Here is a 15,351-nt window from a genome sequence, read left to right on the forward strand (position 1 = left end):
TGTCACTTTTCAATTATGTACCGGTATGTACATATTTGTTTTTACTAACATTAAAATCTCCTTTAAAGTAAAGAAAGAGAGTTTAAATAGGTAGCAATTGGTAAAATTTCAATGAGAAGTTCAAAGGCTCCTGTACGCAGCATAGGATGATGCAAAGCGGCAGATGCATGTCACAAATAATTCATTAAGCTCATCTTATGTAACCCACCATTGGAGAGAAAAATAGACCTCCACTTCCTGTTACTCAATTGAGGTTAATGAAAGTGTTCACCTTCTTACAGACTCATGACACTGCAGAACACAGGTAGAAATCTTAATCACTTTGACACTGTCCTACCTGACAAATTTTTTTACAAACGGTAAAGCAGAGCAACACTTTTATCCCAGTGATTTGCATATTATATTTGTAAGCAGACCTTTATACTTTCCCTTTACCTGTAGATGCAATTTACTTGTAATTACAGGCTGGTGCATGACAAGCCAATTTGGTTTCTACTATAGGCTTTTCTGCAATTTGTTTATAATCCAGTCTGGCTGGAGCAGCACATTACTTGCTCTTCCCATGTTTTATTTTTCTCTTAATTAATTGATTTTTTAAAAATGTTATTTATGCTGTGAATTAAACATGTGAGTCACTTTCCATGCACAAATACATTAATATGGCTCACATTTTACCACTCTTAAAGCATTACAGGCATAAATGTTGTCTTTTCCCCCCTGATAGAATGATTAATTATGTTGGATTTACTAATAATAAATAAGCTAGCTAGTTTTAAACGCATCAGATTTCCATATTTTAGCTTTATGATCACTAGCTATGTTTCCATCCAAAGATTTTGAATTTTAAACGCACAAAATCGGAATGTCACATTCAATATTTATTAATATTTTTCCAGAGTTTACAAAAACGTAACTTCCTGGGAAATTTCCGCAAAATATCTATCATATAAATTAAAAGTTTTTGTAATCGGGGAACTGTGGTTCTAAATAACTGAAATATCTGGGTTTTTAACAGTGTTGTGCAAGTTACTTCCAAACTGTAATACATTAGGTATTACTTGTTACTGTTATTTAAAAGTAATTCATTACCTTACAATATTACTGTCTCAGAATTGTAACGCGTTACATTACTCATGTATTACTTTTGAGTTACTTTCACCAAAATAACTAAGTAGAACTTAACTTTTGGGCTGTAACGATATGCAATATCAAACCGAAATCGCGATTCGCCACACGACTCAGATCCACGAACCTACAGAATCGCGACACACCTCTTCCAACTCCAGCTTTATTCTCCTTACCGTCCAGATCCAATGCTGCCTTATCTTTAAATTAGGCCATTCTTATTATTTGAAGTTAAAATTATAAAATACGTAGACCTACACCACAAAACTAGTTGAGGATAAATTATTTAAAATTGGGGAAGTCCAGCATTATGGACATGACATTTGCAGTCAAAACTTGAAATAAAAATTCTCAGAAAATACATGTATTGAATCGTATATAGGCTACTTCCTTAAAGGACTCCAGACATTAAATATCAGTCTATGTTTTATATTTAATATTAGGGAAAAGACACACATTTATGCGTGACAGAAAAATAGGAGGTAAAATATATTTTATGTAATTCTGTTAATTACACTGCGCAAATCGGATGAGGAAGGGTTGGCTCTCCAGTCTCCATAGAATATTCATTTTATTTTAGTTTTCGTGTTCGCATTCATGAGGAAAAAACAATGTTACAGACGCGACCGCTCTGAACTGGCACTAAAAGACTGCTTTAAAACTTTCACATAGTCTGTTGCCTTTAAGAAGTAAAAGCAGACAATACACTGTAATACAACTGTAATACAAGCCTCACTGAACATGTAACGAGTAAAATATTACTGAAAATTGAAATGCCTTACACTATTGCGTTACAGCAAAAAGTAATATGTTACTGTAATGTATTACTTTTGTAATGCGTTACTCCCAACACTGGTTTTTAAATAACTGCTAACATTCAGTTCACAGTTAACTGCTAAAATTCTGTCACAGTTACGTACTTTTGATTTGATTTTAATTGTGTTCATTTCCTGTTGTGTCTGCCTCTAAACCAGCTATACTCACCCTAACCCTGCCTGCCCAAGATCCTGCAGTGGACCACATTTCACAGAACCCAGTGCCTAGTCAGACACCCATGCCGCACATAGAGAATAAGCCAGAGCCCACCACAGCTTTTGCCTGCCATGATGCACAAGCCAGAGATGAAGAATGAGCCAGCCATCGCCAGGGAGCCTGAGCCCCAAATAGGAGTCTGACCTGGTGTGTGAGTGGAGCTGGACACTGAGAAGTGATTGACTGGGAAACAGAGGAAGTGCTCCCTCAAAGCCAATTTCTGGTGTCCGATATTATTCTCTGTCCATAAAATTATGTTTGATTGAAAGGTGAGACTAACGAAGTTGACAGATGTCGGTCAAGGATTTCACCGAAGACAAAAACTATAATAGACAAACTGTCACCTCTAGAGTCCAATATTAAAGCCCAAATCACACTGTGAAACATAGAGCATAAGTTAAAATCAGAAAACATACATAAAAAAACACATAGATATTTCCTTCCAAAGTTGCAAATTTAGACCTGCGCTCTCAAGGGAGTACCAATCACTTTAGGGACATAGCCATGTCTAGGTTTGAGGATGACTTTAGAGTCATTTGGTGCATATGTAAACGTCATCAATGAAAAGCACTCTCTATTCTGTTGTCTGTTTTCATTTTCCCTTAGTTGTAAACAGAGTTTCAGATAATCCAGTTGTCACTAGCTCCCTTAAAATTTGGGTCCAATTTAGGAAACATTACAGTTTACACAGAGGCTCCACTTATATGCCCATCCTCGATAATTATTCTTTCCCCCCCCATCTAGTTCATACCCTGCATTTCACCTGTGGTCATCAAATGGCCCTCTTCCATATGTGCCAGGCATGGCTTACTTCAATGTAAAATTCTATTCCGAGCGCACTTAACCAAAGCCAAATTGGCAAAAATGTTTCCAGACAAGATTGCTGCCTGTAATCATTGTAAACATTCACCTACCATATACACATGTTTTGGACTTGCCCGCAGCTGGTAACCTTTAAGACTAATGTATTTCATAATATATTTATGTTTCCTTAGTTTTTGGATTGATTAACGGACACTATCTTACTGTCTACTGTTTATGATGTCTTATTTTGTACTGTCACTGAAAACCAATTAAGAAGATTTGGAGTTAATAAATGCAGGCTTGAAGCACATAAGATTTCTTTACAAAATATAAGCAATAGTAATGTGTCCAAATTCTTCACTGCACTATTAGGCCTACTACTCCTGAATAATTATCAAAAATGTTAATATAATAAAGTTCTTTCACGTCACCATTTCAGCCTATCTTCATTCATTGAACACTATGATAGTTTTCAGATGGTAAACGGTGTCTCAAAATACATAGGCTAAACACAAGTGACTTGAATACTTCTCACCAATAATGCAAATTTTGGTGCTGGATTTGTGCAGTGCGTTGTTGTCAGTTAACATCCATTGTTTCAACAACACAGATTCAGATGCTTCATACATGTAAATTGGTCTAAAAAAGTTTAAAACTGGATTGGTTTATTTTTTCCTGCCGTTGAGCCATGACTACTCACTGAAAGAGCCATGTTTGGCTTGAGACAGCCCATTCTCACTCCCAAGGCGTCACCTAACTGGCGCCTTGGGAAGCATTTGGACATGCTTCAATATCTGACGCTTTAGGCGCCCTTTAGCGTCAGTTAGATGACGCCCTAGGATCGCGTGTACCCTACCCCCACCCCACACCTAAACCTAACCGCGTCCTCTAACAGACGCTTTTCATTTAGCGTCAGTTAGATGACGCCGTAGGATCGCGTCATGTAAGTGACGCTAAAGGGCGCCTAAAACGTCAAATATTGAAGCATGGTCAAAGGTGACGCCTTGGGGTGAGAATGCGTTGCTTGAGAGCATCGGTTCCTGAGCAGACTGTGGAATACCTACGTTTACACAAGTGCATTTTCTTTTTAAAACACAAAACTTTTGTTAGGCTGCTCCGGAATTTAGACCCTTCAAAAACAGAGAATGACCCCAGTTTTCTTTTATTGACCACAATATTATCATTGATATTTGCTTGTACTTTAGATTAGTTTTAAAAAGGGCAGGTGCTCTAGCCCCCAAACTTTAAAAACTTTTTTAAACATATTAAAATAGAACACTGTTTCCTGCCAACATTTAAAAGGGCGCCAAGATGAACGCCAGAGTCTTAACTTGGCTCTTCTGCCACTTTGCTCTGTGTTGCTCTTGTGTATTGTCCTTATCGCAAGTTGTTTGTTCTGACAGTCTCAAAGGGTTAGTTCACGCTAAAATGAAAATGTTACATTGTAATGTATTTGTGTATTGTGTAAGAATTTGTGCCTCTTTATAATTATTCTATAATATCATATTTTACATGACATGTTTACAGTATTTTTGATCAAATAAATGCAGCCTTGTTGAGCATAAAAAAACTTTCAAAATCATTAAAAATATCACCAACACCACATTTGTGTGCATATAGCCTATACAACTCCACTATCCGAGTTTCCTACAGGTTCTCTCATCTGGACTAAAGATAAACCATGGATTAAAAACCTGCCTAATCACATTCATTTCTACTTAAACCATTTTCCCATTTCATGGCTGGTTTGTAAATACAACAAATGAGGATGTTTTCAAACAAAAGCATTTTTTGTGTCCCAATGAAAGGTCATTCCAGATGATGTTTTATATGAGTCAAAAAAAAAAAAAAACAGCCTCTCAAGGCATTACTGTGCCTATTTCTAAGCGTTTCTGGTCCCAAAACAAGCATACAGTTCTTTATCAAGAGGGAACATTAATGTTCCCTAACTATACAACCACACTAAAATGGATAAAAGGGAAGAAGCTTTTCTCTATATATCTGTAATGCAAAAAAACACAAACCTCGGCTTTGCCAGGATAGTGCCCATGCCTTTTAAAGTTATGGCTAATTAAAGGGATTTATGCATCATCAAATAACTCAAATGCCCCATGAAATATAGCCTATGCAATCATTTACTGCATCTCCTGTGATCAATACATCATAAATACATTATTATGGATCACATGATAATCAAAGTGTCTCCAGTTTCTTAGATGTTTCTCTTGAAAAAAAAAAACACCCATACATCTTACATGTGCCTCTCATTTCAGAAGAAATTTTAACAATTATCAAACTAAGACTCAAAAGTCTACAAAAAAAGTCAGAGACCTCAGTTTGAACTACTTCATTAGTTATTTGGGGGGGGGGGGGGGGTAATAAAATGCTCAAAAATGGGGGGAAAATAAAATGCTCAAAATAATAAAATGCTCCTCTAGAGCACCTCAACACCTTCACAACTCTTCATCACAACAATTAATTCACTGGTAAAATTAAATTGCTTACTCTTGTAAACGGCATTCCAGGGCTGGTAGCCATAATAGCCCGTGATTCTCAAGATCCTCTCCTCGATGGACGCGCTGTTGATGTCCTCAACTGATCGAGATGATTTCAGGTCCTCTTTAATCGATTCATCCACAACCAGGTACTTGAGCTGGCGAAGTTGGGGGCTGATGTCGGACAGCCTTCTGGGACTCACCTCGGGAGATCTACGCATTCCGCTGGAGACAAGAACACAAAGTTGGAATCGCGTTGGCTTCGAGCGCTTGACACCGAGGGTGAGGTGTGCCAGTGAGAGCGTGGCACACAGACAAACCTTCTCATCACATTGGGATTCGATAAGTCCACCTCTTTAAACAGATGATAGAGTGTTTCTCACACAAACATTTCGCGTAAAACGGCTTCAGAGCGCGCAGCCTGTCCGGTGCGTAAAGAGGGTGGATGCGTGAATTTTCACCCTTCACTGGCGCTTCGAGCGGAGGAGGCAGGGCGGCTGAGAGATGATAATAAGCAGATATGACTGCTGCTCCGTGCAGAGTAACTTCCACTAGTACAGTAGGCCACGATTCAAATGGAGATAAGTATAGATATAAAAATAGGGTATGCATTTATTTTGTCTCAACTACTGTAGCCTAATTAAAATTGCGTAAGACCGCTTTTTCAGTTATACGCTCAAAACTTAAGGATCGAGTGCGAATTAGCCAGCAAAGGGTTAAAGGGATGTTTGAGGGTTAAATAAATAAACAAATACATTTTAGGTAGCCTAGAGTATATTAGAAATAATACTAGCTACTGAAAATAACAGTGATAATGTAAATCTGTCAACAAAACTATAGGCGAGTATATCATATAAACGATACGGTAATGTTACGTGTAGTTGAAAAATTAAAACAATGTAAAATGTTGAATACATACATGGATATAGATAAACATGCATGGCTATGCAGCTGATCACTATGTTAAAATGAGGCTGGCAGTTACATTCGTAAAACAGATACGAACTAACTGAATTTGTATTACAATGTTTTACGAAATAAATAGCCTAAATATCAGAATTTGACAGCTTATGACAGTTATCTTATGTTACGGTAGGCCTATATATGGCCACCGGGAGGCGTGCGCGATTCCGCTTTACGCACTAAAGACACTGACGCTCCTTTCACATATGGAACAATTAACAACACTGTACGTCATACTGCTCGTTGATAATCTATCTTAAATTTAAATTCTTAAATTAATATATACTGAGTCCTTTGAAAGTGTTTTTTTTTTCAAACGCGTTTGGCGTTACATTTAGTGTCTCCAGTGAATAGCACAGTAAGCTATGTTTGATATCTAGATAGACTAAATAAAACGGCATTAACTTTTAAGACAGATTAATAACAATGAACTGTAACGTCTAATAAATAGGTATTCTTAAGAATACCCAGATGCGCATGAGACGCGTATCGCCATTTAGACTTGTGCGTAATGAACTCAGTAGTTAGTTTTGTATTATTGTCATCACTGAGGCGTATACTCTAACAACTGGGCTTTATTTTTTTTCTCACTCCCTGAACAGAAAACAGCTACTGATGCTGAGTAAAGCTGCATCTCAACACAATACATATCATGCATAGGTGCTTTGTAAAATTCTTACATGGGTATCAGGGTGGTCGGGGGTCCCAGGTAGCACATGCAGTCCCTCCGGGGAGGTCCGAGCCTGTCTCCATCTCCATACATGATCCCCATGAATGACAGTAGATCTGCTCACACGCACAGAGACACACGGACTGGAATAGTCCGCCCACCACTCTCACACACTCCAGCCTTAGCATTTACAGACTTTCAGATAGTATCAACTCACGCCTTCAACGGTTTTTCAGAACCACAGCGCCATCTGACGGCGAATGCCGTTTCGTGCTGCATGTCTTACTTAAATTATTTCCAATATATCACTGTATAATAGATTTAGATAAGCATACCAATAATACCATACTCCATATACTGTACCCGCAAAGTTCTAGGAACGTTCTATTTAGGTTTTATTTTGTAGCCTACAACAATAAAATAAAGTAACTACAACATCCCTTAAGGAAACAAACCATAGTTTTATTATAGTAAAAGTGTATTACCCGAATGATTATGGTTAATTTGTGGTTATCATGTTTTAACTACAATAACCGTGGCTTTTGGTTTTATTTATAGTAAAACCAGGGTTAATATTTACAAGGGATTCTGGGAACCAATATTTGTTAGCAGGGTGTTTTTTCATCTTTTAGATAATTGATGTTTAACTACCCAAATGACATTTTGCATTACATGAGACAAACTTCTACAGACTGTGCCATGAGAATAACTATAATTCTTCATATTACATTTAATAATGTAAATGATCAAATTTACATTATTAATGTAAACTCCCCTCAAAAATGCAGAGGAAAAAAGATTTCTAAAAAGTCTCCAAACAAAATATCAGCAGCAGAAACAAAACAATTCATCATATTAAATTGGCCTGTGCTGGTTTCTGTGAATCCTTCCATTATTTTTCCACTGAGCAGTTTACACACACACACACACACACACACAACCAAATATGTCCTTATTATAACGTACAATAACTCTTCAGTAGCTAAAAATAGATGACATCTTAAGAACTTGCAATTTATCCTGCTCATGTCTGTTTTTCAGCCAGAAAAACACAGTGTCCTCCTTATTGTATCAAATCAAATTGTAATAACAGATAAAATAAAGTTGAAAAGATCCATTCAAATGTGATAAAAACCTTGGTTATCCACGTTCTCCCTCTAATACAATTTCACTGAATAAAATAGATATAGTTGGTATTTTTAGAAAGGAAAAGATCTAGTTTTTCAGACCCCAAACAGAGTAGCAAACACTTTACCAAATGAGTCTAATGTAGCACCTCATCTGTTGAAGCTGGTTAGAATGATGACTTTTTGAGAAGGTAGGATGAGATTTTCTTACTTTCTCCCACAGAAAGCCACCCACATGACTGCATGGCATGCAATCTACAGTATGTCACACACAGTTTTTATGGTGATTAGACCAGTTAGAATCAAAACTGACGAAGTGCATCCTGTTTTAGTATAGCTTTTGTCTGGTTACTATTTCTAAATTGGTCTAAAGCATGCTTGTTGACTGCATATTATATTGTCTAGTTTACCAAGAAGAACATCTCATTCAGGTTAGAATGTAGGATGACAAATTAACTCATTAATGGGGGAAACAATACATTGCATGTCTTTGTGCCTTCAACATCAAGTTATTTGACTATCGTGGCCCACGACTATTCGTGGGTGCAAGGGTACATGGTTATATGATGATGCCTCAGGTTGAAGAGACGCTCATGGACTATCTCTCCCCTGGGAGCTCATCGTCAGTAAAAAAAAGCCTACGCTGTGGGGAAAGTCTCGTAATCAGCAGGTTGAATGTTCAGTTGCGTCCGATTTAGATCTCTGCGGTCTGAACCGTTTCCCCAGGACTTACAAGTTCAAGATGCTAACGATCAAGATGATTGTGTCTCAGATCCAACACAAAGATTGGTTTGTCACAGTCGATCTCAAGGGTGCATATTTTAATATAGAAATTCTGACATACACAGGAAATCTCTGAGGTTTGCTTTTGGGGGTGAAGCTTAACAAATACCAAACCTCGTTGACCGACCAGAATTTGGTTCTCAGAGATAATATCACTCCTTGGCTGCGCGATTCCGATCATGAAGGACTTTCTGTCTCTGGCGCAGGGGACGCTATTTCATCCCCGGCCTGAGCTTTGGAACCTTCTCGTTTGTCCCCTGAGGGGGACCAACTAAGAGATGCTGGGCTTCCAGCTGGTGTCGTACAGACTATTTTGAGTGCCACGGCTCCCTCCACAAGAAGACTCTTTGCATTTAAATGGGGTTGTCTTCGAAGGTGGTGTAAAGCACGCCTTGCAGACCTAGCTCAGTGTCAGATTGTTTCAATGCTGGAGTTTCTGCAGGAAAACTTATCAACAGGCACATGTCCAGCTACTCTTTTAGGGTATTTGTGGCCACCATATCAGCTTGCCATGCCCTGATTGACAGGGCATCAGTGGGGAGGAACCCTCTGATCGCTAGGCCTCCCGTCAGAGTGAAGATCCCGCATAGTCCCTGTTAAGCCACTAGAGTCAGTGCCTGCAAGCTTCTGTCTCTAAAGATGTTTTTACTTATGGCGATTACTTCGTTAAAAAGAAACAAAGGATTGGTCAAAGAAATTTTGCACCCTCATTCTGACTACTTTCCTAAAGTTCCATTCTCGAACGTGTATCTGGTCATTCTGGAGCCCTTCTGTCCAGATTGTGCTCTTCCAGCCCGTTCTCATCCTTTAACGTCATATAGAACGCTATATGACAAAACGGCGCTATACTACGCACATGGCACCCTTTATCGTTAATATAACACGCGAACCCGACGTTATAAATCCTTTAGCGTGAATATGACACGCACACCCTACCCCACACCTAAACTTAGCCCTCACAGCACGTGTTATATTAACGATAACGGGTGCCATGTGCGTAGTATAGCGCCGTTTTGTCATATAGCGTTCTATATGACGTTAAAGGATGAGAATGCGTTGGCTCTTCAGACCTAAGTCCAGCGCACTAGCCAGTGGCGTTAGTCAGACTAAATTTGAATTTGCTACGGGGGCTGCAACCAGGAGGCAACTGCCACCATGCAAACAATGTCACATTTGGGTAAGGGAAACCATTACCCTAGCCTATGAGGTGCGCGGTCAAGCTTTGCCTGTAGGAGTTAGGGATTTTGTTAAGGGAGGAGGTCAAATTTTGAGCTAAAACTTCACATAAAAACTCAGATAGATCAGAGACTTCTTTTCCTTCTCTTAAAAAGGGGGCATAATATGTCCCATTTAATAAGTGATTAGACTATTTTAAAATGTGCATATAGTATTATGAATTGAGCACATGCATAATAAATGGAAAGCCCACAAGTAAATTAAGAAATTATATAACTAATGCTCTTCATTATTGATGGTACGATAAATAAACAGAACCTCAGCAAAGGCAGTAAAGGCTAAACAGAATCTGAGTAAAGGCTCCTTCACCCTAAACCTGACACGATAAAGCTAGGTGAATTTCAGACGTTTTCACACTGAACGCGAAACGATTGACTGCCTTCAGCTAATTCACCCCTGCACCAGTGCATACGATTTTATATTTTAGATGGTCATGGTACTCCGGGATCACATGTAGGAGTACTCAAGGAGTAGACATCGCAAGTTCATGTCTGAGATCTCTTCAATGTCTGTGCGCACATCACACTACGAAACATTGAGGGGTCCAGACACTTCCCTGTGTGCTGGGGTTGGTTTTCTCGTTGCCATTGCATACACAGCATCGAGAGTAGCTTTTGAAAGGGAACGTCTCAGGTTACTCTACCCTGTTCCCTACATATTCTTTATAACCATTCGAAAGGGACATTTAACCATGGTTCCCTGAGAAGGGGAACAAGACACTGTGTCCTCTAGAGCAGTGGTTCCCAAACCTGTCCTGAAGGCACCCCAACACTGCACTTTTTCTTTATCTCCCTAATCAAACACACCTGATTCAACTCATCAGCTCATTATCACATGGGTTAATGAGCTGATGAGTTGAATCAGGTGTGTTTGATTAGGCCGGGTAAAAAATATATAGATTTCTCTATTTAAAATTTTGTGACTTTTGATTTGAAACAAGGTCTCAGATTTCAAATTAAGTCCATTTTATTATGAAATTCCAAAAATAAAATACAGTTTGCCACTGTTTATTGTGGCGTGACAGTTCACTGTAGTGTCTCAGTAGAGAAGCAGCAGTGCGAAGCGTACATGAACTAAACATCTCCACTTAAATACCAATTACAGCTTGAAATAAACATGAGCATCTGAAGATACGTTAAAAAGATAAAGAACATCTTACCAAACATTAGTTTAAAAAACTTTTTTTTTCCTTGAGAATATTTGCCATGTACTGTACCTGATATATATCTAAAATAATCCATTTCGAATTGAATTAAAATTGAATCGAATCAAAATGGCAAGCCTGTGACGCGAATCATGAAATTTGTGCCAATATACCCAGCCATTACTTATATCATACATATTTAATCAAGACGTGTTTTCACAGCAGACCCTTTATAACCCCATGGCCATGTTTAAGAAATAAATAAATGCTTGACTTTTGTGGCTGTGTTTCCGTCCTACATTTCTTGATGTGACTGGTCTGTGTATTTAGGTCACCAGCTTCCCTGTTGCTATGTAACCGAAGATGCTGTCTGCTGGTGGGCTCTCAACAGTCAGTAACTACTGTATATGGTCACACTTCAAAAACAGAATCTGCCACAATCTTTTCTCTTTTAGCTGTGTTTCTCTTTGAAACTGTTGAATTTGATAATGTCTGAATGAAGTACATGCAATGTTTCTGCACTGTAAATCGAGGTGACCTGCGATGCCAAAGAAAGAGAATCCAGAGCAGCTATAATTTATTGTGACCATCTCAATAGGGTCTTCTCTATGGACGGACAGATTAAAGGAAACCAGGACAGGCAGAATTAGGGGAGTCACTATACAAAAAGCCGTACAATGAACTTGACAATGCTGTTTCTCTAAATCGGCAGTATGCATTACTTATATATCTATAGCCTATGCGGTCCAAAAGTATGAGGTTATGGAAGACTTTTGAAATGTAACTATATGCATAGTTACATACACTATATATTCGCTATCATAACCGACTTGAGTGGGCAAATGCTCACATTCGATGGCATCGGGCACGGATGAATCCCCGTTTGTGATGGCTACGTTGTGGATTGAGTGGTCCATGGAGGCGGCTGGGTTATGGTATGGGCATTTTATTGATGGCATTTTGAATGCAAAGAGATACCGTGACATGATCCTGAGGCCCATTGTCAGGGCCGGCGCTAGCCATTTGGGTGCCCTAAGCACAAATGCTTGGTGGTGCCCCCTTAACAACCATTCAGAATTTCTTAGTTAGGTTCTCTTTACTTCCAAAATAACTGCTGCAAATAAATACATTTACATTTATGAAAAGAAATAAATAATAAAAAGGTTAAAATTATAAATACCAAAAACCACCACAATTACTAAAAACACATATTTGGAACTGGCTACAACTGCTGGTTGATGGTTCTTCCTCCTGGCTTTGAGTTGCTCCTTGTGCATATGTGTGTATATTATATATACAAAATAATTATACACAGTACTCATGTGTAAACTTTTATTTTGGATGTGATTACGCTTTTCCCAGCCCTAATAATTTGACAACTCCATATGAAAATATACAAACAGTGAGATTGTGTTTTTTCTAATTGCAGTTTCACCAATAGATGTCGCCCTTGGGCCTTTGACCGCATTATCCGATAGAACAACAACGAAAAAACATCTAAGCGACCTTCCTTTTCTTCTCAAACAAACTAACTGCATCTTAAACAGCCCAAGTAAAAAAAAAATTCCCGGGGAGAAACCACGGCCTGGACCCCCGTTAAAATAAAAAAATTCTACATGCAGGGCAAAGCCCTGGATCATTTGCACAACTAGCGACGCCTCTCTGGACATGCACACACGAAGCAATTAAGGGTGCCTACAAAACTAACAGTTTTATTTAAAACATTGTCTTACCTGCAAACGAGTATCATCCCACTGTCTCTTCTTTTTCCTTTTTTCCGCCCCCGACTCTTGATGCCTTTTCGAGGCCATGACTGGCACAGGAGATTCACCTTTTTCTCCACTAATTTGGTCTAGGCCTATATTACTTTTGTATTGCTTTTGTATATTAACATGCTTTAGACATATTGTATTTGTTATTTATACTAGTAGCCTATTATGATGATTTTTCACGACCCAGATTTTTTGGTGCCCCCCCAAGCACTTGGTGTCCTACGCGCAGTGCGTGATGTGTGTGTGCGGAGCGCTGGCCCTGCCCATTGTAGTGCCATTCATCCATGACCATCACCTCATGTTACAGCATGATAATCCACAGCCCCATGTTGCAATTATCTACACAATTCATGGAAGCTGAAAACATACCAGTTCTTGCATGGCCAGCTGACATGTCACTCAGTGAGCTTGTTTGGGATACTCTGGATTGGTGTATACGATGGTGTGTTTTTTAATGTGCTCACTAACTCAGATTTAGACAGATTTGTGAACAACATTTGACAGAAATAGGCCTTTTGTGTAGATATAAAAGTTCAGCTCATTAAAAATGGGGGCAAAACAAAAGTGTTGTGTTTATAATTTTGTTCAGTGTAAATACCCTTAAAAAATAAGTTTATTCAAGTGTGCTATTAGTATACTTCTTTTAAACTAAATATAAGAAAGTATACTTTTAGTCTACTTTGATGATGATTTCCATGACACGAGAGTAGATGTTAAAACTTCACGCTGATTAATACTTGGCTTTCGCCAAGGTAAGCTAAGACATAGCTTTACAGTAAACTATGCTTCTCCATCCATTTACGCTTCTTTCCATATGGTGGTATGACTACCCTTCTGTCTGGCGTTAACAGCTGCAGTGTACTTGCCGCGGCAGCACACACGACGGCTGCAACTACAGTGTGGTCTCCCTAGTGGACCACTACGACAACCGTCTGGATTGAGCCGAGTAGGGGACATCTCTAGGGTCTTCAAGTGGGCACCTTCCGTCCTCAGTGTTTCGTCGACTAGACCACGACACCTCAAGAGGGCTCGACAGTGACCCTGGTGTCCCAGAGTCACCCCCCTCACTCAACTCAGCCCAGCTTACTGACCCCTACAGAAACCTAACCACAATCACACGCAACCCAACCATACGCGCCAACCCGTTTGATAATGGTTGTCGAACCCCACTGATGCGTTATAAAGCAGTTTCAGTGGCAAACGGTTCCGTATGGCATACCACCTACAGCAAACCACAATATCTGGCCAACCACCGTCATTCAAACAGGAACGTAATGACTGTAATTTCAGTGCAACCTATACTAACAGACTCTAAAAGAATTCTACGAAACCGTAGCGTGGTGGCCTGTACATAGCCAGTTAGAATCTTTCCGTCTCAACCACAGCCAGTTGCTGCTCCTTTCTGCTGCTTCAGATAAGTTCTTTACCGTGCGACGCAACTCTTGGCCACTGAATCCGACGTCTCTGAAGAACCGGGTTATAGAGTGTGCCACAAAACCTCGACAACCCACTTCCACTGGATAAACTTGGACTCTCCATCCTCGCTGCTCTGCCTCAGTGGCCAGATGAGCATACCGCAATTTCTTCCTCTCATATGCTTCATCTACCGCATCCTCCCAGGGCACTGTTAGGTCTATCAGCTGAACAATGCGTGCAGATCCAGAACTTAGTGGTAGCAATCTCAGGTGGAAAAATAAGCCATTGATCAAGACCAGCCAGCATCTTCCAGTCCCTAGCAGTTTCCAGTTGTCCTGGGCGAGAATTGGTGTTAACACCTTTTCTTGGTGGTTGCTCGCCTGGGCGGAGGAATATTGTCTTCTGCGTGTAATGTTTTGCAGGTGGCAACTTATTGGTCATACTACGTTTGCCCTCCAATGCTAAAGCCAAACATCGCAGTACTTGGTCATGGCGCCAAGTAAAGCCACCTTACATCCTGTCAGAATGTGCCTTAATGTGGCAGGTGATGAACACAAAGGACAAGAGGGATCCTCTCCTACCCAGAGGTTTAGGTTCTGCGGTGATGGGAGGACATCATATGTTGACCTTATAAGGAAACTGATCCTACTCTCTTCCATTGACCAAAGGTCTTGTCAGCCCAACTTGCATTGTTCCACATTCTCCCATCTCATCCACTCTCCCTGCTTGGCCTGGGAAATGGCCTTTATACACCTCATCCTCTTCTCCTGCTTTCGCACCTCGT

The 15,351-nt window shown here is 39.6% G+C and overlaps 1 protein-coding gene across 1 annotated transcript in view; it reads right to left on the reverse strand.

Annotated features, from left to right (window-relative positions):
* The window catches only part of slc35f3b (solute carrier family 35 member F3b), an 88,979-nt gene extending 80,963 nt beyond the window's left edge, over nucleotides 1–8,016 (reverse strand). The window contains exons 1-2 of the mRNA XM_039657161.2: nucleotides 7,100–8,016; nucleotides 5,467–5,681 (exon numbers count right to left, since the gene is read on the reverse strand). Of these exons, the coding sequence (XP_039513095.1) occupies nucleotides 5,467–5,681; nucleotides 7,100–7,191 (307 nt within the window). The 5' untranslated portion in view covers nucleotides 7,192–8,016. The remainder of the gene's footprint in view (nucleotides 1–5,466; nucleotides 5,682–7,099) is intronic.
* Between the last annotated feature and the right edge of the window lie 7,335 nt (nucleotides 8,017–15,351).

The sequence above is a fragment of the Pimephales promelas genome, chromosome 11, assembly GCF_988280905.1.
Source record: "Pimephales promelas chromosome 11, fPimPro1.hap1.1, whole genome shotgun sequence".
NCBI classification, from domain to species: Eukaryota; Metazoa; Chordata; class Actinopteri; order Cypriniformes; family Leuciscidae; genus Pimephales; species Pimephales promelas.